The sequence below is a fragment of the Urocitellus parryii genome, chromosome 12, assembly GCF_045843805.1.
Source record: "Urocitellus parryii isolate mUroPar1 chromosome 12, mUroPar1.hap1, whole genome shotgun sequence".
NCBI classification, from domain to species: domain Eukaryota; kingdom Metazoa; phylum Chordata; class Mammalia; order Rodentia; family Sciuridae; genus Urocitellus; species Urocitellus parryii.
The window spans coordinates 39,160,388-39,185,616 of NC_135542.1; the positions used below are offsets into that span (position 1 = coordinate 39,160,388).

Below are 25,229 nucleotides of genomic sequence, written 5' to 3' on the forward strand. Positions count from 1 at the left end.
CCACCTGCTTCAGTTACCACTCAATCTCATCAGGTGAAGGCTCTCATAACCCAGTCATTTTTTCCATACAACTTCTTGCATTGTCTCACATGTGAGCTTTTGGGGGATACCACATCTAAATCAGAACATTCTGCTCCTGGCCCTCCAAAACTTACACTCGTCTGACAATGCAAAATACATTTAGCCCATTCCTAAGAGTCCCCATAGTCTCAGCAGTTCCAAGATTGCTCAAAGTTCAGGTCCAGAGTCTTCTCTGATGCTCAAGGCAGTCTTGCATTGTAAGCTCCTATAAAATTAAAAGCAATTTACAAGTATCCAGTAAACATTTCATTCACAAAAATAGGGCCATAGAAAAATGGGAGGGGACCAAAGGAAGACCAAAAATCTAGCTGGGCAAACAAGTCCTGTAGTTCTGTGTGTGGCATCTGGAGCACATAGCAAGATGTCCTCTCCAAAGGGCTTCTGCCCCAGTGGCCACGTTGGTTGCAGCCCAAATGGCTTTTCTGTTGGCTTATCTCTGCTCAATTCCTGCAGCTTTCCTAGGATGATGTCCCATGTTATTGGTATTTTTTAATCTTGGGGGGTCTCCACTGCAGCTTCAGCTTCCTCCTCAAATCTCCACACATCACCTTCTCAGGGGCTGTCTGCAGGGACTCCAACCCTGTGGCACTTTGCCTGGCCTCCCAGGCCTTCCTTTGAAATCTTAGTGGAAGCCTCCGTGACCCCCTAATTCCAGCATCCTGCATTCTGGCAGAACCAGCACCATCATCTTGAGCAGTAGCCAAGCCTCCAGGGATCCTGTTTGCACCAGCCTCCGAGTGTCTGGGTGGCTGAGCACTTTGAACAAACCTCCTAGGGCTCCTGGTGCAAGAAGGGTGCCCCATTGGTCTCTTCTCCAGAGAATTTTTACTTTTCCTTCTTGGAGTCTGAAATAGGTCTGGCCAGCTCCTGAGATGCCCTCCAGCCATCTTTCTTATTGTCTCGCAGGAAGTCTTTAGCATTTCTTGAGCAGTGGTAATGTTTTTAACAACTCAACTACCTTAGCCCCAGTTTTACTCCCACTTTTCTAGTCCAAGTTTTTCAAATCCGCTCTGCTGTCTGCTTCTGATTACCACAATAAATTTGGCTAAAAGCCGCCAGCAATATCCACGCCAAGGCCTGAATGCTATGCTATCTAGACCTTTCTTCTGCCAGATTAAGAATCAGCTTCACAGAAAGTACCAGGATATGGGCAAAATGCAGACAACTTCTCAGCCAGAACATGACAGGAATGGTCTCTGTAACCACCAGTGTCCTCCTTTTCCTCTTGAGCCTTCACCATTCACAGTCCCATTGGCGTTTTAGTTTGATGAACTCCCACCAGAATTAATCATTAAGCTCCGCTTACAGCAGTCTAAAGCATTTCCAGCTTGCACTGCTAAACATTTAAGAATTCCAATTCCAACCTGCTCCAGAAGCTCTAGACCACATGGTCAGGTTAGTCATAGCAACGACCCCACTCCTGGTACCAGTTTCTGTTTCAGTCAGCGTTTTTGTGCTGTTGTGACTAAAAGGTCTGACCAGAACAATTATAGAGGAGGAAAAGTTTATTTGAGGGCTCATGGTTTCAGAGGTCTTAGTCCAAGGCTAGCTCCATTCCTCAGGGCTTGAGGTGAGGCAGAACATGGTGGAAGAGTGTGGGAAGCAGCTCACAGACGATCGGGAAGCAGAGAGAGACTCCACTCACCAGATGCAAAATATATACCCCAAAGCCATGCCCCCAATGCCCCATCTCCTCCAGCCATACCCCACCTGCCTTCAGTTACCACTCAGTTAATCCCATCAGGTGATCAATTTACTGATTGGGTAAGGCTCTCATAACCCAATCCTTTCTTCTCTGCACCTTTTGCATTGTCTCACACATGAGCTTTTGGGGGACACCACATTTAAACATAACAATGGTGTGGTTGGTAATTTATTAATACAGAGTTGTGTAGATATTTAAGTTATTCCTAATTTTCCCTATTATAAGGAGACAGCAGTTACTGTCTTTGACCTGCGATCTTACTATGTCTGTAGATGAGTTCGTAGCAGTGGAATTGCTGGGGTTTGTTAGCATGTGTATATGAAAGGGTAGCTGTTGCAACAGAGTTGACCCCATTGATGACCCCATGAGGGGTAGGTGTCTGTAATTCCCACCTCACCAATCCAGCAGTTCTTAGGAAGTACTTTGATTTTAGACCCTCTAAAGGCCACATTTGACTTGCATATCTCTGTGAATGGTATTTTCTTCTCATATATTATCGACCAGATGTATTTCTTCTTGTGAACTTTTTATATATTTTGCTTGTTTTTCCAGAGGGCTGGATGAGGCCATCTTAAGCTGATCTTGATCTTCTAGAAGTGGATGGGGTTAGCAGAACTTGTGGGGGCAATGAGAGCTGTGGCAGAGCTTTTGGATTTTGACTCAGGTTCCAAGAAAGCAGTGTTTCTTGGCAATTTGTGAAGCCTGGAGGTGGATTCTTCCAAATTTGGACTAAAGCAGAATCTTCTAATGTAACAGCTAGGTGAGGAGCCTGGAGACTCGGGTCACTGTGCCATTTTGACAGTGTCAGCAGTGCTGCCCTTCTGGGACCATGCGGGGTTGGGGTGTCGGTGCCCTTGGGTGTCTGTAGTTGCCAGGAGTTGTGCAGATTAATTATCGGGTGCTGCCTGCCATCCTGGGCGGGGGCCTTGAAGGAGGAGATCCCTCCATGCCCCCCAGGAGCTCCCTCCACGACCTCCACATTTATCTAGGCAGAATTTACCCAGGAAAGAATATCCAGTGGTCCAGACTGGAAGACAGAAGTATGTTCAGCAAGACCGAGAGCTTGCGTGTTTTCGTAACCTCACAGTTTCTCAGAAAGCCGGCGGTCCAGCTTCGAGAACCCAGTCTGGCCCCAGGAGTTTTGCTGATAATTGACTGGATTCTCTGTCAAAAGCTTTTAAACTAGGGACTGTGGAACCTGCAAGCCTTGCGCCACATTGTGAGATTGAAACCAGTAGGTTTTAAGGCCGTGTGGAAGGGGGGATGAGTAGCAGGTGTCTTAACGCTGTTGAACAGGAAATGTAAGCATTTTGTTTTGTTCCTAAGCTTTTCCTTACCTTCTGTTACCTTGAGGTTATTTACGTACGTACTTCTTCAAAACAAGCACTGCCTTACTGCCTGGTCAGGTGTCTTCCAACACCAGGAAATGCAAATAGCGACTGATGAGGTCATCTGAGATCATGGCATGTTAGGAGTCAGCCCATCTGGGCCGGTTTTTGTCTGGCTTCTTCAGGCAAATTGAATTAATTTCTTCCTTAAGAATTTTACTTTAAATGCAACAGGATAAAGTGAAATTTGGGAATTTCCGCCCAGCTGGTTTATTCTTGTAATCTTTAAATATTTGCCTATTATTTATTCAGAAGAAAACCTGGGAGAGGGATGGAGAAAAGAGCCCTGGGTGCCCCCAGCACCTGTGTACCCTCAGCCAAGCAGGTGCCTGTGTGACTGGGTTTACCCTGGCCCCACCTATCTTGCCTCCTGGGGAGGCATTACCCCTCTACCCCAAGTTGATGTCAAAGAAGTTTTTTAATCAAATGGTATTCATCTTCCTGGAATGAGTTCTGGTTAATATGGTGTTTTCCCTCATAAAAATAATCGTCGTGAAATACACATAAGATAAAATTTATTACCTTAACCTTAATGCTTGTTTAACTGTTGAGTAGATTTCTGCTTCCGCATGGAGGCATTTTCAGATTCGCAGAGAAGTTATCCTTAGAGGGGAGAGCAGCAGGTATCAGAGCTACTGGTTTCCTCCGAAGACCAACAGCAGTTGTGATGGCAGCGCCGTCTGGCTGCTTGCAGTAGGAAAGTACTCCAGCTTCAACTAGTGGCACCCACGGTGGGTGAGCAAGCAGAAAATCAGTCTTGGCTCCTTCTGCCACAGGGGGATGGTGGTGCAGTTCCGGGGAGCTCTGCTCAAGGCACTTTCCGTGTAAGGGCTTATTTCCTTAACATAAGGCCCTTGGAGCAGCCATGTGCTCAGGATCCTTCTGGTTTGAAACTTTTCAGATTCTGGGAGATCACCTTGAGTGTGTTTACTCTGAGGGGGAGGGATGCTTTGTTCTGGAGGACAGGAGAGCAGAGCAACAATTAGTTTAAATTATTAAAGATGCCTATTAGGTTGCTGAGCGTGAAGGAGTGCAGCTTTTATCTTGGCCTGATTAGAGCTGAAATTGGACCTTGCAGGTCATCCAGGCCCTCATGCAGAGGGAAGCTGGGCTGCAGAGATGTGCGAATACCATCCCATTAGGAGCTTTTTCTTTCATATGCATGAAAAATACCAGCAGTCCTTTATTCAGTGATAAGCATAGTCTGCATATATATTCAAGGTTGAGGAGATTAGGAAGCTCTGGGGGATGGGAGAGGGGCTTGACAAAACTCATCGAAGGCCCGCTTCAGAATCCAGAGACCCCATTTCCAGTCTTGCACTGAACTCCAAGCCCTGAAGTCTTGGATAAGGACTTTGCTGCACTAGGGCTTATCTCCAGCTCCCTTCTGAAAGGCCTGTATCTGCAGATTCTTGTGAGAGACACATGAGAATGAGATGTGCAAGGCAGAAGCTGTGCATATGCCTTTGACACTGCGCACACATGCTGCTCACACTCAGCACAGTGCAGCATACCAAAACCTCAGTGTAACTTCTGGGGTGATAATTTCTTTTATGGAGATTTGCTGAAAGAAGTGTCAGGGTTACAGAGAATGAGTTTTATATTGCACACCTTTTCAGGGCCCCTCGCCTTCGCATGAAGTTAGGTGAACCTGCACCACTAGCAAACTTAGAAAAGGCAGCTCTGGCATTTACTTGTTTGAGAGGAAGGCAGGTCTGAGCCCCTCAAATGTGCTGGCTACAGGGTCTGCTGGATTCCTCAGTGGTGGCAGGAAGTGGATCATTCTGGAGCCTCCCCTAAAATCACAAAGGAGCCAGAGAGGGTTTCCTGTGCTCTTTTCTTGCAGGCTTCCTTCGTTACTTCCAGGTCCCTGGCCAGTTCTAAGGCAGAACTCACGCATGCAGGGCATCTGACTTGCCACCTCTGAGCATGTTTCCGCCTACACTTATGCCTAGTTCATAGGGTAGAGGTGAAGCTTATATAAGGTTTTTTTTTTTTTTTTTTTTTTTCCCCTAAAACGAAGTCCAGGGCTTGATCAATGAGAATAGTGTAGCTTATAAAGAATAAAAAGAAAACTGTTTGCTCTCACCCAATACTCTGACTCCAATAGTGTGGTCTCTTCCACACCAAGCATTTCTCCAGTTCTTGGCAGATACCAGCGGGTTCTGTGTCACCTGGAGCTAGTGTCACATCCCACAGGTGATGGGCTTGGCCCACGAGACTGTACTGACGAGACTGTACTGATGAGACTGTACCCATGTTGAGTGCCACCTGCAAGCTGCAGCCTCCTGCTCTTCCGACCGACTGGCTAGAAATTGGGGCTTCCCAGGACCCGCTCTGGGTCTCTTTCCTAGGTCACACCTCCCCTAGCCTGCATTTAAACACAGCAATGCTGACTTTTTTTAGTTACTTATGTAGTGCCTCTCAGTCCGTCCCAAGTCTTTAAGTCCCTTCAGGGAACAAGGGACTGTGTCTTAAAATGTATTTTTATTTTTAATTAACACACAGTAATTGTAATATTTATGGGGTAGAGTGTGACATTAGTGCATGTATGATGTGTAATGGTTAAGGTAACCAGCAAATATGTCACCTCAGACATATCATTTCATTGCGTTGGGAAGAGTCAAAATCCTTTCTACTAGCTATTTTGGAATACTCAATTTTCAAGATTGAATATTTTGGAAAATTCCATTGAATTAGTGTGAACTCTAGTTATCCTGCTATGCTGTCGAGCATTTGAAGTTGCTCTCCCTACCCTTCCGCACCTCTGTGCCCCAGGGCTGCATCTGTTTTGTGAGTAGATGCTCTGAACATTTGCAGGGCCCTGAACCTTTGCAGAGTGGCAGGTGAGAGGCTGTGGGCAGGCAGATGGCAGCACAGTGCGCGTGTCCCTCCAGTGGTGGGAGAAGAGTCCGCAGGCAAGGACCTGGCTGGGAACTGTTAGAAATGAGAAGTCAGTTGCTTCCTTTCTCAGGTGGAAGTAGTTTCTCTCAGCTGCTGCTATTGGGCACCCACTCTGCTGGCACATTCGGGGTGCCAGCTGTCTAGAATAGAGCCTCTCTCCTGAGGAATATTTAGTGTGTGAGACCTGTGCACCTTGGCAGAGCAGGCACAGGTGGCAGCAGCCATGAGGACTCCGCAGACAGGGCTCACAGGCATCAGAGAAGACACCCTGGTGACACCTGCAGTTTGTCTTCATGGGGCTTGGGCTCTGTGGGCTGGGCCCTGCCTGGGTGGAGGGTGTTGCTGGTGGTGGTGGGTGTGTGGAGAACATTCCAGAAACAAAATAATCTGAGCAGTGTGAAAGTGGAATGTGTGAGTTGTATGGGAGTTGTTCACTTTGATTGGCTCTGGTGGCTTCCCTGGTTGACTGTGTGTGTCCTATCTGTTCTGTCTCCTAGGCCCAGACCATGAACTACGTTGGGCAGCTGGCCGGCCAGGTGTTTGTCACTGTGAAGGAGCTCTACAAGGGGTTGAACCCTGCTACTCTGTCGGGATGCATCGATATCATTGTCATCCGGCAGCCCAATGGGAGTCTGCAGTGCTCCCCTTTCCATGTCCGCTTCGGGAAGATGGGGGTTCTGCGTTCCCGGGAGAAAGTGGTGAGACTGGGGCCCCGTCAGCCAGTGCACGGCTTCCTTAAGGACTGCATCCTGCTTCTGTGTTGTTGCACACCCCGAGCTCTGAGACCTGGCTGTTAGCTGTCCCTTGGGAATGGCAGTTCCCTGAGTTGACAGTCACTAATTCAAACTGCTCCAGTGGCTGTGACTGTCAGTTACTCTGAAAGATAGAGGCACAGCTGTTTATCAAGGCCCGGGTTCTGTGGCTCAGGGGGACCGTGGGGCACCGCTGACCTGCCTCTGCTCTCTTTTGCTGAGGCCTCAGCCAGAAGGCTCACAGGCTGGCACTGGATTCCTCCTCGAATTTGCTCTCTCCCAGGACCAGTGCTTGGCTGGGGAGGTGTTGACGTAGTCTGAAGTTGAACTCTTGCCACTCACCAGCTGTGAGACCCTGGGTTCAGCCCCTACATTAGAAAAGGAGAGACTGGACCCCAGGTGGACTCCGAGGAGCTCTTCCATTCTGGGTCTCATCCCTCATGGTCAAGGGCCTCTTAGTTCAGGACCCCAGTGCTCAGGGCACTGGGGTTGAAGTGTGTGGGGGTGTGGCTGCTCCCTGAGGTGCCCTGGTGGAGCTCCTGTGTTCCTAACCATGCCTTTCCCTCAGGTTGACATAGAAATCAACGGTGAATCCGTGGATTTGCATATGAAGTTGGGTGATAATGGAGAAGCATTTTTTGTTCAAGAGACTGATAATGATCAGGTGAGGAAGGCTGTGTGGTCAGAGTCACTTCCACATTTTGAGCTTTGCCTATTTTTTCTTTCTCTTTAAAAGGATTTTGTTTAACTTTTAATTATTCTAGTTTTTATTTTGTTGTTCATTGTTTGGTGTCCTACCTAGCTAGGACTCCTTTGCCAAATCCAAGGCTGCAAAGATTTACTGGTTTCCTTCCAAAAGACAAACTAAACTACTTTTTAATTTTTAAATGTTTTTGGAGGGACCAGGGTTTGAACACAGGCACTGCTCATGCTAGGCAAGCTCTGCCACAGAGCTGTACCTGCTTCCCCTTGAACTCTTTTGCTCACTGAAGGGATCTGAGTAGTGATTCCTCCTTGAGATCCTTGTGAACTAGATCCTTTTACCAGCAGAGGGCATGGTGGGAAGGAATGGCTCCCTGTAGCCCCAGGCCTAAGTGAACACCTAGGGTGCTGGTGTTCCTGTGAGGTCCGAAGCGGGAGGGCCCTGTCCTGTCATGGCCCTGTGGCTGTCAGGGACCCCAGCTGTCTGCTCTGTCTCTGTGAATACGAAGGCCTGAGGATGCCTGATGGTTCCTCAGGGTGTCCTGACGGGACCTCTTCATGCTCAAGCAGCCGCTTGCCTTTTCAACCTGTTCACACCTATTAGGCTGCAAGAAGTGTTGTGGGCTAGGAGGCCACAGAGGCTGCACCCTGCAGTGGCCTGCTCCCCTCCACCTCACTGGGCATCTGGGAGGCTGCTGGAAGATGCGCTGCGTCCTGCACCACTGATCATGGACAGTGCTGGCTCACACACAAAAATAAAAAGAAATAAAAAAGTTGAAAAAAGAACAAATAGAAACCAAAAGAATAAATATTTAAAAGGTACACACACATTTGCTCTGCCTGTCTCCCCCACCCACATTGACACCCACGACAAAGTGCAGAGCCGAGTCGCCTTCTAGCACCAAGTGGTGACCTAGAGCCCTTCCTTTTTCTCACTGCTCTGGGTATTTCAGGTGAGGAGGAATTGTGGAGGCTGGAAATCACCGGTTCTTGATTCACTGGGTTCTGATTATGTGAATACAGATGGCATTTGGTAAACTGCTGACCTGGCTGTTGCTCCTTGAGCCCAAATTAATCAGACTCTTGTAAATGCGTCCTTTCCCCAGGAAGTGATCCCCATGTACCTGGCCACCTCCCCTATCCTGTCCGAAGGAGCTTCGAGAATGGAGTCCCAGCTGAAAAGGAACTCGGCAGACAGGGTGAGGAGCCTGGACCCTTGCACGCCTCCCCAGGTTGTGCCACCCAGCGAGACCTCGTCCAGTGGCTCCTTGGTAAAGAAGAGGCGGAAGAGGAGGAGGAAGTCCCAACTGGACAGCCTGAAGAGGGATGACGACACGAACACGTCTGAGGACGAAGACATGTTTCCCATAGAGATGAGCTCGGATGAGGACTCGGGGCCGCTGGACGGCAGCAGGTGAAGGCCCAGGGAGGGCGGGGCATATGGGGTTGGAGGAAGTAGCTTTTAAGATGGCTTTTATAAGTTCTTTTTTTACTCCTCAGAATTTCTTACTTTTAAGCCCTTTAGTCTGGATTTTGGAATCGAGTGTCCTGAGTGGAGTTGAGATTCTGTGTAGCTTCTCACTGGGAGAGTGCAGGAGAGGGCCAGCTCCGTGGCCGCCAAGTCCAGCTCAGAGTAGAACCCGGAAGCAGGACGCAGTCGATGAGCAGTGGGTGAACAAAGTCATTTCCTCAGACCTTGTTAGTTAGTTTTTGGTGCTGGGGGTGAAACCCAGGGCCTTAGCAGCCTAAGAAGCCTAAGCTCTGGGCTCTGTTTTGAGCACCAGCTCTGCGCGTGGCTGTTGGCTATTTGTAGGTTGCTGACATGTGACAGGCTGAGGTTGAAATGACTAGTGCATGCTCACTTTCGTCTGCATCCCCACTGTGGATATTTTTACCCCTATTTTTTTTTTTTTTTGTTTCTAAGAGTGTAGTGAAATTCTGTTTTATATATTGCTATTTTGGTGAAAAATGCCAGTTAGGAAGACAAAACTCATTTTTAAAGAATACTTGCTATTTTACATATAATTTAGTGTTCTTTTTGATAATTATTTTTACATCTTGTTAACGTAAACGGGGGATAAGGAACATCAGGAATGTCCCTGCTTCCTTGTTCAGGATAGGATTTATTTTTTTCTGGCTAAAGATGAAGGTGGGTGGGCAGCAATGCTCTTCCTCACTCCAGTGGCCTCCAGGCTACTGTGGGTGCAGAAGTGGGGGCTGGGCTTGTTCTTGCACTTCTGGGTGATGTTGAGCTCTGGAACTTGGCTGCAGGCATTGCAGGCCCCGTCGTGGGTGCAGGCAGATGGCCTCTGCAGGAGTGAATCACATCTTGCTGTGAGCATGCTCATGTATCAGAGACTGGGCAGTGTGGCCCTCGCTTGGTGATGAAAAGATACATTTGGTTGATGTCATTTATTTATTCTGGCTGACAGAACATGGTTCAGGCCTGGCCCTGTAGTTACAATGCAGTTCCACCTGCATATAGCAAGGGTTTTGTAACCCCTGGGTCTGGCTTTGGGTCAGATCTGCCTCTCATACATTTGTGAGGTATAATGCAGAGGGTGACAGTAAGATGCTGCAGTGGGACAGGAAAGCAGGGTGACGTGCCTATGATTGAGTCCAAATGCTTAAACAAAGCATTTTTAAATTTGTGACTCAGCCTGACACACAAACACATTTTTTGTGCTCATCTCTATATTTTTCTCTCTCCACTGCCTAAGCTGTTACGCTGGTTGATGAAATACTTAAAGAACTTAGAACTTGACTTTATTATGAATATGTCCCTGGAAGTTCTTTGACTCTAACCTTTTTTCCTCCAGAACTCTTCCTAGTGACATACCACCATTCCAAGATGAGATTCCCAAGGAAAACCTCCCCTCAGTCTTGCCTTATCCCCAGTCAGCATCATACCCCAATTCAGATCGAGAGTGGTCCCCCAACCCCAGGTGAGTTGCCTGTGTGTGGGTCATGGTTCACTCGTCCCTGTCCAAAGAGTTAGGAGCCAGTTACTGGAAGCATGTCAAAGAAAATAATGGAATATAAATACCAAAGAAAACAATTAGGACCAGAAAACCTCAATGTAGAGTAGCAGGTACTGGGTAAAACCAGGACAGGCGCAGATCACACACTGAATTCATTTGTTGAGTTAGCTGTCTGCCGGTGATGCTGGAGGAGAAACGCTGGCTAGTTATGAAGTGCTGATTGTTAGCAGGAGGCAGGGTGGCAGAGGCCGTCATGGTCCTCTGTGAAGTCAGGTTCAGAGAAGAGAGGTTCCAGCTGCTGAGGTCCCTCAGGGCTGTTACAGTGACGGCTTACCCCACACCTAACCCATGCTGCTCGATTCAAGAGTGTGTATGTCCCTGAACACATGGAGCTGCCTAGGAGCTCCCAGGTGAACTTGGCTGCTAGGTGTGCAGATCGCCTTCCCGAAGACTCCACAGATTTAAATCGGGAAGCCTTGGAGAACACAGGAGCACTTTTGCCTGGTTTTTCCCTCTTGGGAAGGGAATGGATCTAAATTGTGTGTTCTCAAAAGGGGCAGTATCACTCCTATCACTCCTGTTGTGGCAAAAACTGGTTCTTGGGTGGCAAACAGATCCTAGATGATATAAAGCCTTGCTGTCTCTGACAGGGTACGGCATTAGAATGCCAGGGAGTGGGGTCAGACTACTAATTTCTTGAAATGCTCAGGGGTGTGGTGTTAATGAGAGAAAAAAAGTGAGAAAAATACTTGTCTACGGACAGTCACGTCCTTGGGTGGTTCTTCTGGAGTGGCCTGAAATGGAGCTGGACGAGCTCCTACAGCTCTGTGTGCTGTAGGGGACTCCAACCCGAGGCTGGTCTCATCAGAGCACTCTCCTGGGTCCAGTTGGCTCAGGGTGATCTCAAGAGAGAGGCAGCAGCATGGGCTGATATTGGGGGGTGGGTGCTGGGTGGGTGTGTCCTGTGCCTGTGCCCAGCCAGGGCTGGCAGTGAATGTTGGTCCCAGGGTGAGCCTGGGGCTCTGATGGATGGTGACCAGCCCTGTCTGATGGAAATACAGTGCTTAGCTACATATGTAATCTTAATTTTTTTGGTAGCCATATTTAAAAAGTACAAAGAGTGAAATTAATTTTAAGGGTAGATTTCATTTGACCCAATATATCTGAAATATTATTTCCACAAGTAGTCAATTTAAAGATAAAATCAATGAGATAGTTCATGTTCTGTGTTCATGCTGTTTTAAATTCTTTTGCATATTCCATGTGCAGCTCATCTCAATTTGGACTGGCCACATTTGAAGTGCTCAAGGGCTACATGTGACCAGTGGCTCATTGTACTGAACAGTATAGACTCAGGGCCATTCCAGAGCCCCATGTGTCCTTTCCCTGGATCTGCGGGGATAACCTCTATGGGAGGAAACAGTGCACAGTATTTAGAAACACTAGTAGGTTGAAACATCCATACATTAGTCTTAAGAATATAAAATAAATGTTTTAAACACAGCCCCGAGTAAGTTTTTCTGTGTCTAGTATTTTGCGTTATGAATTTAGAATAATCTAGAATAATGATTCGACAGTGACCACTGTTAAATGGAATTACAAGTTAGGCTAAGTAGATACATTTCCATATGCAGAGATAATTGACAGCATAGATGCTCTCAAGACTTTGGGTGTGTGGTCTGATTAAGCACTAAGCTACAGTCAGAGAGACAGGCCATCTTTTGTGGGCACATGGATGAAATGGAAATTGAAATAGGGTTTTCCTTCCTGTTTTTGTGGAAAAACAGGAAAGTTAAGTTGAATTCTTCATAATCTTGGCCCAGAGAGCTCTGCTGTCAGAAGCCTGAATGTTTTCATTTTTTTATGGACATTACTATTGAGAGTAGCTAAAAAGTTTACAAGAAGTTTCACTTAATTGACCTCTGATTTTTTTCTTTCTTTCAATGTGTATCATGTGGTGTGTCCAGCAGCCCGGTAGATGGCAAAAGGACTCCCCCTCATCTTGCAGCTGCAGCCGAGGGTGGCCTGTCTAGTTCCTGCCCTCCGCAGCCTTCCCACTTCCATGCTTCAGAAAGGTAGATGTGCTGCGCTCCTGACTGGGCGCTTTCAGCAGTGGAAATGTTGATCTAACTCCTGAGTCTGTCTATTCCCATTAACCAAATGACCGATGAAGAATATGCCTGTCAATGATAGGGAGTGGAGGTTTTGATCTACACAAATCTATTTTACTAACCAACTCACCTCTGAAGAAAATACATATAGATTATTTTTCTTTCACCTGAAACATTTGTAGTTTATTAGATTTTTTTTTAAAGTCCTAAATTTGACTCTCTGGAAATGATGGTTGACATATCACTTTTCCTAATTCTATGGAGTGCTTTGAACACTAGAGTAATGAGATATAGATTGGGAATGTGATCTTTTGTTTTATGTCTAGGGTTGTTCAACAAATAAGCCTACAAGCTCTTTTTAGGAGGTCACTTTAGTATAAGTCATCATTTATTATAAATATTTCAGTAGCCTGTCAGGCTATCTGAATAATGGGTTCAGAATTTTCCACAGCATTTCTAGAGCAGGATTTAGGAGACGAGCACAGCATGGATTTCAGGACCTCATTTGCACCATCATGGATGCTGTTGTCTGGGATTTCTGCTCTCGGCTCTTCAGCTCTGTCCACACTTTGACTTACCGACTTGATGGACTTACACAACTCGAATAGGAACTTCAGCAAATGAAGCCATGGGGAATTTCTACAAGGAGAAACCTATTTTCTTTTTGATTAAGGAGCCAAGCCTCAGGGTGCACTTTATTGAGAGGCTGTTGTGAAGAAGAAGGGCAATTTTAAAATGAGGTCAGGTCGTGGATAGTTACAGCTGACAGCCCACCTGGGGCTGGCGGAAGTCCTGAGAGTGTGCAGGCTGATGACGCCTTGTTTTTGCAAATTAGCCAGCTAGCCAGCGACCTTGTAGGCTTCCTTTTTTGAATAACCCTTTACTTTAAGTGTGATGTTTGATAAGGGGCCATTCTAGAATCACAATTCTGATGAATCACACTCAGCCTCAGCCTGTCTCCTCCCAGCTCCTCTTCCATGGGCCTCAGTGCCCTCTGCTGGTTGTGAAGTGTGTGTGTCTGTGTGTGTGTGTGTGTGTGTGTGCAGCGTCTTTTGGAGCAGAGCTGTGTGTGTGTGTGTGCAGCATCTGTTGGAGCAGGGCTCTGTGTGTGTGTGAGTGTGTGTGTGTGTGTGTGTGTGTGTGCAGCGTCTGTTGGAGCAGGGCAGTGTTTATGATCGTGTCATATTTGTCCTGAAGAAGGTGCCTCCAGCTTATGACCTTCACAGGACTCATACCCCTCAGTGCCTCCATGGGCTCCCTCCACATGTAGCTTTCATGAGGGACTGGAGTGTGAGTGGCCACAGAGCTGGGGTGGGCCACTGGCACCATGTTCAGCGTCTTCATTCTTCTAGAGCAGAGGTTGGCAAATGTCAGCCCAGGGCCCAGTCCTGTCTGCCCTGTGCTTCTGTGGAGTTCTGTGGAGCATAGCGAGTCCCTTTGCATACGGGCTGGGCTGCTTTTGTGCTGCAGTGGCAGAATCCAGAATCGAGCAGTTGCAGCAAACCATGTGACCCACAGCCTATTGCACTGGGCCCTTGACCGGAGCAGTTAGCTGAGCCCTGCTCTAGAGCAACTTCAGTGCCGTGGGTCAGACCACTGCTGTTCCCAAGAACTGAGAACAAAATGTAAGTAGATTTCGCGTGTAATGTAGAAGGGAGGACATTTTAAATAAGAAGCTGGTCAGGGTGGACTTCCGTGAGGGCCCCAGGGAAGTGGACTCAGGGGCCACAGCCCTTCCTTTTTCGTTTCAGTGGTGTGAACATGTGATTGCGGACACATGAGTGCCAGGAGAGGAAAGCACAGTTACAGAGGGAGAGGAGGCAGGCTGCTGAGGGGCAGTGAGCCCTCCCCACCCAGGCAGGCAGGTGCGGGACCCAGTATTCCTCCTCATGGACAGCTTTCTTAAGAATATAACTGTGTGTGTGTGTGTGTGTGTGCGCGCGCGCGCGCGCGTGTGTGTGCGTGCGTGTGCACACACACACACACACACATACACTTCCACTGTGTCACGGTGTAAGCCTTGTAGTGTGATTTATCAGGAGCCTCCTCCCCATAGAAAGATGAACTGCAGTGGGGGGGCTGCCCCATGGCTCGTGCCACCTGGAAAACTCAGTGGTCAGCCAGCACCAAGGTGGGAGGGACCAGCCTATGTGCACTCAGTGGGAAGAGTGCATTCAGTGTGTTGGCTGCAAATGAGTTGACTAAAGGACATCCGGTTAGCCACAGGGAACACCTCTGTTGGCCACAAGTTACATGCCGTCATTAGCTCTCCTTTACTGACAGGAAAGTGTTTATATTCAGCTGGAGTTGAACTCTAACTCAGACAGATAAAGGAGACCATGCGCATCAATGAGAGGTTGCTGAGGAGGCTAGATAAGGTCTGTGAAAGGAGATGTGAGGGGAAGTTGTGGTCTCTTTGTTTCCTGCTTTATTTAAAGACTCTGCCATCTTCCCTTGGAGGAAATTGATATAGGGGAATAATTCAAGAATTAAGTAAATGGTATTTTCTTCTTGTCTCTGTGTTATTTAGTGTGCTATGGGAATCTTGAACATATTTGATTCTTTTATCCAGTTTGGTTGGACAGAAGTAAAACTTTGTTCAGGTGTTAGGAGTAAAAATATAGAAAACCTGGAGGGAACAGCCTGTTGCAGCCACTTACTTAGAGGCTGGCCTGAGTGAAGTGGTGTGAGGTCAGTGCAGAAGGAGCCTTAGCAAATTGGGAGTGTCCCTGGAAGAGAGCTTGGGAGATGATGCTCCTGCCTTGTTATAGAGGTTCTCTGTGGAAATTGCTACATGATACAGTTTCTCTAGTTTTCAGAACTAATGCAGATTTGTAAATATTTTCAATACTCGGTGTAATGTCAGAGCTGGCCAGGATCCTCTGCAGCTGTCTGGGAGTTGGGACATTTGATTTGGAAGGAGTCAGGGAGGCGAGCCCAGGACAGGTGTGAAAGGATGGTGGTCTTGGTGGAGGGAACTAGTTTCCTTTACCTTTGCTTCTCTCTTTCTCAATGTTCCTTTTCTCGCTATAGCCATTTCTCACTGTCTACCTTGCTTGGCAGCAGGTTCTTAAGACTTGCCCCCTGGGACCACTCACACCTAGAGACAGATGCGGGACCCCTGATGGCTAAATCAGGAATTGTCATGAGGCTATGCTCCATAGAGAATGACAGTGTTGGGTGCATTTTCTGGGCTCTTTGAACCACAGACCTGGACAAAAAGCAATGGAAATTTTTTTTCCTTATCTAAATTATGCGTTTATTTTTTTTAAGTCCTTCAGGTTCCCGACCCTCAACGCCTAAAAGTGATTCCGAGCTGGTCAGTAAGTCGACGGATAGGTCAGCACTGAAGAGCAACCTAGAAATGCTCTGGCTCTGGGGAGAGCTGCCACAGGCAGCAAAGGTGAGTCTTCCCCTCCATCCCGCCCCACACTGAGGATTTCTACCTAAGTTTAATGATGAGGAATTAATGTCACATCACAGCAAAGCGTAACCATAGGAGATATTAGTCAACAAAACCACATTGAACAGCAGAGTTGCTTTTTTGTGCATTACCAACATTATAAAAGGGTCTTGCATTTATATATTTTAAACATACAGGATCTCTCTTAGGGTCTTCAATTTATATTACAACTAAAATAAAATTATGAAACAAACAAACAAAACCTATACAGAAACCGCAATGTCTAGAAGCCATAAACAGAAAGTCCCACCCAGCGTTACTTCCGCGAGGTCAGTGGTGATGGGAGAAGCACCACAGGAAGAGACACTTGAGGCTGAGCCCTTTGAATCAAGGGCTGAGTAAGCTATGAGGGCCAGGATCCATGTGTTCCTGTGTCCCTCAGGCAGATGTGGAATAGGACACTAGGTTGTGAGCCTCATAAACCAGGAAATTCTCAGGCTTTGATTTGTCAAGTGGTAAATATTTTTGGACCCTCGTTGTTGATAGAGCTCTGAATCTGACTCTTTGAACAGCAAGCAGAGAAGCAGCTGAATGCATGGGGCGGAGGGCCCGGGAGGCCAGCTCACTCTGCACTCCAGCACTCTCTAGAAAGGTAGCCTCGTGTTGTTACCTGTAAGATGAGAGAAGACCACAGATTAGAAGAGATACTATGTGCGGAGTGTGTGGCTTGCAGAAGCCCTTTGAATATTTGCTTTCTTCCTCCTTGTTTGTGCCACATACCTAGCCTGATTCCCTAGCTGCACAATGTAGTGTGTTGACCTCAAGTACACAGGAGTGGCAGCAGATGGGTTTCTAAAAGTATGGAGTGGACACAGTCTTTTCTTTGAAAAATTTTTTTCTTGTATTCCAATGTATTATAAATATTTCGAATTCTATTATATTGTCAGCTTAAAAAAAAAAAAAACACCCAAAAACAAAAACTTGAGGTCATTGGAAGAGGTCACAGCCTCCTGTACCACAGTGACTGTTTGTGAAGGAAGGAATGAGTCAGATTGGAGGCATTTCTTGCAGCGTCAGGTGGGCAGCTTTTTGGAGAGCAAGTCTGTTAAGGCTAAACTGTGGATCCATCCCTTTCTTGTCTGTGCTTAACTTTTATATAAATGCTGATTCTCTGCCCATGAGCTGTAGTGGTGACCCAGCCAGTGAGCTTTACAAATTCATGTCTGTCTGTAGTTGCTTGAGGCAGAGTGTGAACATGCAGACTTATCACTTCTACAGTTGTAACCACAGATCTGTGGCTTTGTCTGTAGTAGACATTGCAGATCAGATGCAGAGTAACTGCATTCCCTTCCCTTCCTAGCCTGAAAATGGCAGTTTGGTTTTTGTTTGAGTCCTGTTTTTCCACAGCAGGTAATCTCTAGTGCAGTAGAATCAGAAATGAGATTTCCCCTCCCATTTGAACAAGCAACCCCCGAATCTTCACTTATTCACTTGTGATCTAGGGGTGAACTTAGTAATGAAATGTAACACAGGCATAGAGAAATACACAGATCACAAGTGGGAGCTCAGGGAGTCTTCACAGTGTGAGCTCATCTAGGCACCCTGCTCCCAGAGGGAGAGGCAGGACCAGGCCAGCAGCATGGAGGGCCGTGCTGACCCCTCCATCCCCACAAAGATGAGCGTTCTGTCTTGCAGTAGCAGAGATTAGTTTTGCAAGATGCATCCTTATCATTCTGAGTAGTTGTAATACATTATTCTCATCACTGCAAAATATCCCATTGTGTGAGTCTGCTTCTCATTTTGCTGAGGTCCCCAGAATTCCCAGGTATTGAGGATGAGGGACCTTGGGTTGCTTCCACTCCTTGGCCATTACTGATCTCATTTACTTCTTTTTGGCAGTTGATGTTGTATATGCAAGTTCATTTGCTTTGGAACTTCTATTCTTGGTTTCTAGGCCTCTGGGCAGGTGTGGAAATCCCTGGGTGAATCCCGAGGTTTAAGTCTCTGCCACAGATGGCTTGAGTCAATTTTTCTCTTTGCTCATGCTTGGACCTGTTCTCAAATCTCTCCCTTCTCTCTCTCTGTTTTGGTCCTAGTCATCTTCTCCACACAAGATGAAAGAGTCCAGCCCACTGTGCAGTAGAAAAATTTGTGATAAAACTCACTTTCAGACCATTCACAGCGAATCTTCAGATACTTTTAGTGACCAATCACCAACTTTGGCCAGAGGGCCTCTTTCAGACCAGAATAAGCCTCCGACAGAGATGCAGTTTGTCAGTGAAGAAGACCTAGAGGCCTTGGGAGCAGCAGCCCCGCCATTGCCTATGGCGGAAGAACTCAAGGCCCCGGCTGCCAGTGCAGTGCCCACTGCAAGCAAGACGGACTCTCCTTCCAGGAAAAGAGGTGTGAGGCCTGCGCCCAGCTCATTCCCACAGACTCGCATCCACTGGGCACTTGAATTCCTTCCTCCCAGAGTTCACTTCAGAATGCCTTGAGGCAGACATGAACCACGACAGTCTTAGTATCTAATCTGTGCTTTTTTGCTGAGTGTGCATGTTGAGTGTCCCTCATCCTCAATACCTGGGAATTCTGGGGACCACAGATTTCAGAGTAGTTTTGTAGACTCTATAACTGAGCATTCCGATCTGGGAATCTGAGGTGCTCCCCTGATTGCCTGTTAGTGGCGATGATGTCGAGCCTCATCATCACCCAGGCAGTTCTGTGCAGTTTCTGTGGAGAGGAAGTCTGAAGTCATGGTGCACAACGATTGGCCGTGCCCCAAGTTAGAGTGCTGTGTCTCGGGGTGTTAACGGGTTGTGCTTTATGAAAGTGTTGGTCATTAATAGCAGTGATGATCTTGTGATGGCTCCAGTGCCTCCAGGGCTCAGGACAACTCGGCTCTCTCTGGATGCCGGGCTGGGGCTGAGTGCAGCCATGGGGCTCCATCAGGACCGCACAGTGGGAAGCTGGAGCCTTGGTTCAGACCCGGGCAGCTGGCCCTGCAGCGATGCTGCCCACTGCACCTCTTACCCTAGTTCTTGGGTATTTAGGGACATATCTGCACGTTGAGCTAAAATGCTATTCCTGGAGGTGTGGTCTGCAAGGTGGTTTCTGGAGAGCACTTTTCCAACTGCTTCCATTTGTTCCTTCAGATAAACGAAGCAGACACCTCGGTGCTGATGGCGTCTACTTGGACGACCTCACAGACATGGATCCTGAGGTGGCAGCCCTGTATTTTCCCAAAAAGTAAAATTTCCTTTAATTCCTCCTTTCGTTTTCTGTAACTTGAGCATTAGTTCGTGTGAGTCCCGCTTGTGTTGACGGTGCCTGATTGGAAAGTGGGCGAGCACAGCAGTGGGAGCCGCAGCCTGGCCTGCTCAACCTGTGTGGGCCTGCGGCACCCCCACCTTCTGGGGACATGAGGGTGAGAGGCTGAGGGCTGGGAATGGGTGGCACAGCGAAGTCCGGGGCTAGCTGGGTCTCAGCATCCAGTGGCCACAACTCAAGTAAGAGCAGCTGGCAGCTCTGTTTTCCCCTCCCCGGGGAGATTTTCTGGTGGTCCTGGGGACCCAGTGTGAGCTCTCCTGGGCTGTAGGGAGGGCCGTGTCTGGGAGGGCGAGAGTCGAGAACCGTGCCCTCCCAGGGTTGGGAGGGCTACAGGGAGATTGTAACAGGTGGCAAACGGGTGCTTTCTCTTCAAGGCAGTTCATTTACCTTTGGGCGCTGTAGTGACAAGCCTGTCCTGAGGGGTCATGTGGTGCTGCGGGGGGACCCAGGAGGGGAACCCTCGGCAGTTGCAGCTTTCCCTCTTCCAGCGGAGACCCTCCAGCGCTCGCCAAACACACCAGCGACAACGGAGCCCGGTCAGCCAACCAGTCCCCGCAGTCTGTGGGCAGCTCGGGCGCTGACAGTGGCATGGAGAGCACCTCGGACGGCCTGAGGGACCTGCCATCCATTGCCATCTCCCTCTGTGGGGGCCTCAGTGACCACCGGGAAATCACGAAAGGTACTGTGGCCGTGGTTAGGAGGCCCAGGTGTGGGCGGCTGTGATGGGTCATGTCGGAGGCAGCTGGCCTCTGGCTGTGGTCGGATTGGCTGAGCCACTCATGTTGCTCTGCCCGGAGTTCCTGGCTGGCCATCAGCTGGCCCCGGGGTGCTGTTGGTTACACATGGCTCTGGGCAACAACAGGCTCTGGGGGTCAGTCATCATGTGTGTTTGTTGAGCACCTCTGGTGTCCCCTGTGCCTTGGACAGCCCTGCAAAGCTGTCTTTCAGGGGCCCACTGTCTGGGGAAACGGTGGTCTTCTCAGAGCAGGCGCAGGGGAAGGTGTGCAGAAGGTGTGGGGGCTCAGGGGTAGTCTGTCTGAGGAAGAGTGGAGATGCTTCCCAGCGGGGTGAAGGGCGCCATTAGGGCAGGCTTGGACGGTCAATTCATAGCATCTGATGTATTCCCAACAGTGATTTCCTAGTGACAGTTACATGGTGAGACACCCAGGAACACCCCCCCCCCCCACTCCGCTCCTGCTGGCAGTTGTCGGCTGATGACTCTTACTAGAGTCTAGTGACCCAGCTGCCAGCACTGCCCCTCCACCACCACGGGTCTCTCTTCTGTCCCGTGGCCGCTGTTTCTAGCAGGGCATGGGGTGGAGGCCCTGCCGTGCAAGAGCCACTCCACTTTTCTCTCCTGCCCAGGGAAACCCTCCTGGACCCATCCTCATCCTAAAGTCCCTTCTAGACTTTAAAAATTTCTTCTCACATAAAGACTGGGGCCCCTGTTCTGGCCCCTGTACCAGCTGGTCCTTCCTGGTGGGCTTGATTCGGCTGCTCTGTGGCGTCTTCCTAGGATCACACATTTAATAGCCAACCCCAGTGTGTTCCTGAGGTCACCATGGGACAAGCACACTCCTGGGACCAGTTAGAGGATGAGGTGGCCAGTGTCCTGCTGGCACCCCCTCCTCAGTACACATGCAGCTGGTGGGGGAGGGGACAGCAGCAATGGGACAGGTGGGTCACCTGAGCTGGCTCTTGGGTGGAGCTCAAGAATGTCTTGTCTGTGCAGAGGAGGTCAGGCGCTCTGAGGAGAGACCCCGTGGTCTCGGGATTCTGCGGGTATGTGTTCTGGCCAATCTGGGTTGCCGTTCATGACCAAGCTTGCCCATGGACAGAGGTGATTCTCAATATCTGATGGGTCTTGAAGGTGTGGGCATGGGTCAGGGCCAGGGAGATGGTCAGACCCCTGGTCAAGGCCCAAGGGACCGTCCAGCCGAACTGAAAGTTGAGTGGAAGCCAGGGTTTCATGCCGCAGCCCCTCACTGAGTGTCCTCCTGTTCCTGCTGCCCTGGGCACAGTGGTGCAGCCTCTCCCCGGAGGCTGGGCACGGTTAGCACTGGCTCTCACACCATCACCCTCCTCCCACAGACAACAGCTCCAGCGCCACAGCTGCCCATATCGATCACTCTGCTTTCCTCGCATGACCTTGTCCTTGCTCATGAGCCCCCAGGAAGTTGCCCTCATTACTGTGCTGCAGAGGAGGGGCTGAGGCCGGGGCACAGGAGTCAATTGCCCCGTTACCAACTGGGGTGACTAAGCCGAAGCCTGGCTTCCCTGCCCTGCAGAGCCATCAGATTGCCTGTGTGGATGCCCCTCTGTGCAAGCACACGCATCACTCCCATGTGTGCGGGAGAACACATGTCTTCCACACCTGCAGGCTCCACTGCAGCCTCCTTCATGTTAGTGCAGACACTGCCCCAAACAAGCACGGGCGCCTTTTCCGTTCTACAGGCTGTGTGCGCAGTGGAGACTTCTGCTCTTGGAGATACTTGTGAATGAATGAGGGCCCAATTCCCTTTGTATTTCTCATTTATTCCTTACAAATGCCATTATAGATGCGTTTTTGGAGCAAGCCGTGTCCTATCAGCAGTTTGTGGACAACCCTGCTATCATCGATGACCCCAATCTTGTGGTGAAGATCGGGAATAAGTGAGTACCTGTCTTGGCAGCAGCTTGACACGGGCCCCGTGGTTCCCGCCAGTACAGACACCTGGATGTTAAGCTTTAAAGCAGATGAAACACAGGTGTGGTGAGGTGTCCTGTGTGTCCTCACTATTGGCCTGCGTAGCTGATAGGTCGAGGTGATGATTGGCCTGTGGGTTCCAGTATTCATCTGCACTGGACTTTATGATTGATGGTGTAAAGCTGTGGAGTTTAATCTGTAGCCTGGGACCTTGAGTAGCCCACTTTTCAAAAGTGCCATTATGCAAAGTCAAGGGAGGTGCAGGTGTCTCTGTGGACTTCTCTGAGCAGAAATTGTGGACATTTTATTGATTAATGTAGACTACCTGGTTCCCCTCCCCCAGCATTGGTGCTTGATGCAGTCACTCATTGGGACTTGGCAGTGTCATTGACATCAGGTCTAGGTTTTATCCTGCTGCCATGATTGCAGCTGGGCCCCTTGCTGGCCAGTGTGGCTGGGGTCTATGGAGAGGACAGGAAGGGAGCAGCAGTATTGAGCTCCTTGAAGGCTCACTGGCATTCCAGAACTTTCCATGGAAAGTTATCATCACTTGGCATGATGATAGCTGGGTGTGGTGGTATCTGCCTATAATCCCAGCAATTTGGGAGGCTGAGGCAGGAGGATTGTAAATTTAAGGACAGCCTGAGCAACTTAGTGAGATCCTGTCTCAAAAAATAAGAAGGGCTATAGATGTAGCTCAGTGGTGCAGTGCGCTTGGGTTTAATCCCCAGTACCAAAGAAAAAAAAGACTTTAGGTTTGGGCAATGGTCTAGTGACAACTTTCTCATTGTTTTGTTAGATATTATAACTGGACGACGGCAGCACCTCTACTGCTGGCAATGCAGGCCTTCCAGAAACCTTTGCCAAAGGTGAGCTGTAACCCGACAAAGAAATGGGGCACTAAGTGATGGCTGTGTTGTGGGGGTGGGGTGGGGTTGATATGGAACATTTATTTTAGACCCTCACTGATAGTTATGTTGTGCTTTCCTGAAGTCTGGGAGCAGGCCAGGTGTCCCTTTTGCACCCTGAACACCTTCCTACTCTTTACACGGCAGATCTCCCACTGTGGCAGTGCAGACGAGGATGATGGGTAGGAAGGAGCATATGGTGGTCAGTGGGCAGAGCCGTGTGAGGGTGGGTGGCAGTAGGCAGGGAGGCAGAGTATCAGACCCAGGTCTGCAGGGCCAGAGCCCCCCAGGATCTGGCAGCTCGCAGCCTGCATGTGACAGTAGGTGAGTCCTGCAGGAAAGGATCCAGTTAGGAGGGCAGATCCCACCTGTGAGCCCATGGTGTGCTCAGCCTGCCCCGGGAAGCCCACTGGACACTTGGCCTGAAGTTGTGAATTTTTTCAATGTTACGTCTGCCTACTGAATTATACTTTGTTTTTGTGTAAGATGCCATCTTAGACTTGTTCGTATCCTCGGTACACTTAGCAAGTGCTCGATGGGGCCGAGCTGTTGTAGTCTAAAAGTTCTAATGCTGGAGGTCCTGGAGGTCAAATCCTACTGTTGAGTCTGTGCTGCTCCTTCAATGTGTGTGCATGTGTGTATATGCACATCTCTCTATATGTGCATGTGTGCATGCATGTGTACATGCATGCATGTATATGTGCATGCATGTGTGCAGGTATGTACATCTGTACACGTACATATGTGTACTTGTATGTGTGCATGTGTATGCATGTGTGAGCATACACATGTTTGTGTGTGCATAGGCTTATATGTGTACCTGTGTATATGCTTGTACATGTGTGTATGTGAACATATGAGTGTGCATATTGGTATGTACGTGTGCATACTGTGTGTGCATATATGCATGGCGCACACGTGTGCATGTGAGTGCACACACATGTACATGAATGCGTGGATGGAGGTGTGTGCATGGTGGTGTGCATGCATATGTACATGCATGTGTGTGCATGTGTGCAATACCTGTGTATACGTGCACACTTGCATGTGTGTGCATATGTGTGTACACATGTGCATGCACATGTGTTTATGTACGTGTGTGTGGTGGTGTATTTGTGCACATGTGTGTGTGTGTGTTTGTGGACTCTGAGGCATGATCAACAGAGTGGTTTTTATGTTGTCCTTGCCAGATTTCTCAAGGTATCCATGGCCTGGGATAAATTTTTATGTTAAATTTCTCAAGTTTTGCAAATTTTTGAGAAAAAAAGACCAATGCAATAGAAATATAGTTAATTAATTTAATTTACAGGAAAATAAATACACATGGCTGTAAAACTTAAATTAGTCCTGTGATATGTGATATGAACACTGAACAGGTTTAGGCAGTAGATTTTTTGACTTGCAGAGTTTATCTTTGATGGCTGCGGGGATTTGTATCAGTTGGAATGGTCTGCCTTCCCCATTTCCAAAACTAGTGACATATGGTTCTGTATTTTCTTTTAGTACTTTATTTTAAATCTTTGACCCATCTATATTTTATTTTGAGAGGAATGAGGGAGGTTTTGGGAACCAAACCAATTTTTTTCCCAAGTGGTTACTGGATCAGGATACTTTTCATTTAGAAAGCACAGTGACTAAAAGTGGCCTAAATCATGTGGGTTTATTATGATAATAATTCTTATCATAATGAGAGTCTTAGATGTTCTGGTTTGGGACTTGATTTCTTCTCTGATGTCCCTGGCTTTTCCTTTGCCGTCACGGGATGATTGCTGTGTACTTTCCTTACACAGCAGCACCCACAGAGGGGAGGGTGGGCGGCTTCCTCGTGTCTCACTGGCCCAGGCTCCAGCACCCCCAAGGCCAGTGTTGCAGGTGGTGGAGTGACTGGAAAGGCACAGCCGGTCAGGGTCCATCCTCCAGAACTCGCCTGGGGGACCTGGGGTGGCTGCCATCGTCTCCGCCTCCCCAGTGCTTCATGGCAGCCTGGTTCTTGAGTATCGAGTTTTGGATCCTTTGCCAGGAAAGAAAGGGGAGGCTGGTTTGAGACTTGATTTCTTCTCTGAAATCAAGCTTCCAGGGTCTGACAAGGCAGCTGAATTATTTTGATATCATTTATTAAATAACCTTCCCCCTCTGATTGGCAGTCACAACTCCATCACACTCAGTTTCTCTATGCACTTAAATTTATTGCTAACTCTGAATTTTAGGTTTCCTGTTCCAGTGATGTATTTACTTATGGATCAGCACTGTGTTTTTAAATTACTGTAGCTTTCAAATACAT

General features: G+C 48.4%; 1 protein-coding gene across 7 annotated transcripts in view; it reads left to right on the forward strand.

The window, feature by feature from the left end:
• The window catches only part of Lpin1 (lipin 1), a 111,000-nt gene that overhangs the window by 55,806 nt on the left and 29,965 nt on the right, over nt 1-25,229 (forward strand). For 5 of the 7 annotated variants that reach the window (XM_026388963.2, XM_026389190.2, XM_026389395.2 and 2 more), the window contains 11 exons: nt 6,576-6,776; nt 7,399-7,494; nt 8,639-8,946; nt 10,352-10,477; nt 12,481-12,588; nt 15,898-16,027; nt 18,124-18,430; nt 19,180-19,273; nt 19,843-20,033; nt 21,913-22,006; nt 22,840-22,909. In XM_026388963.2, coding sequence (XP_026244748.2) covers nt 6,576-6,776; nt 7,399-7,494; nt 8,639-8,946; nt 10,352-10,477; nt 12,481-12,588; nt 15,898-16,027; nt 18,124-18,430; nt 19,180-19,273; nt 19,843-20,033; nt 21,913-22,006; nt 22,840-22,909 — 1,725 coding nt within the window. The remainder of the gene's footprint in view (nt 1-6,575; nt 6,777-7,398; nt 7,495-8,638; nt 8,947-10,351; nt 10,478-12,480; nt 12,589-15,897; nt 16,028-18,123; nt 18,431-19,179; nt 19,274-19,842; nt 20,034-21,912; nt 22,007-22,839; nt 22,910-25,229) is intronic. The other 2 variants (XM_026389029.2, XM_026389106.2) reach the window with 2 other exon arrangements.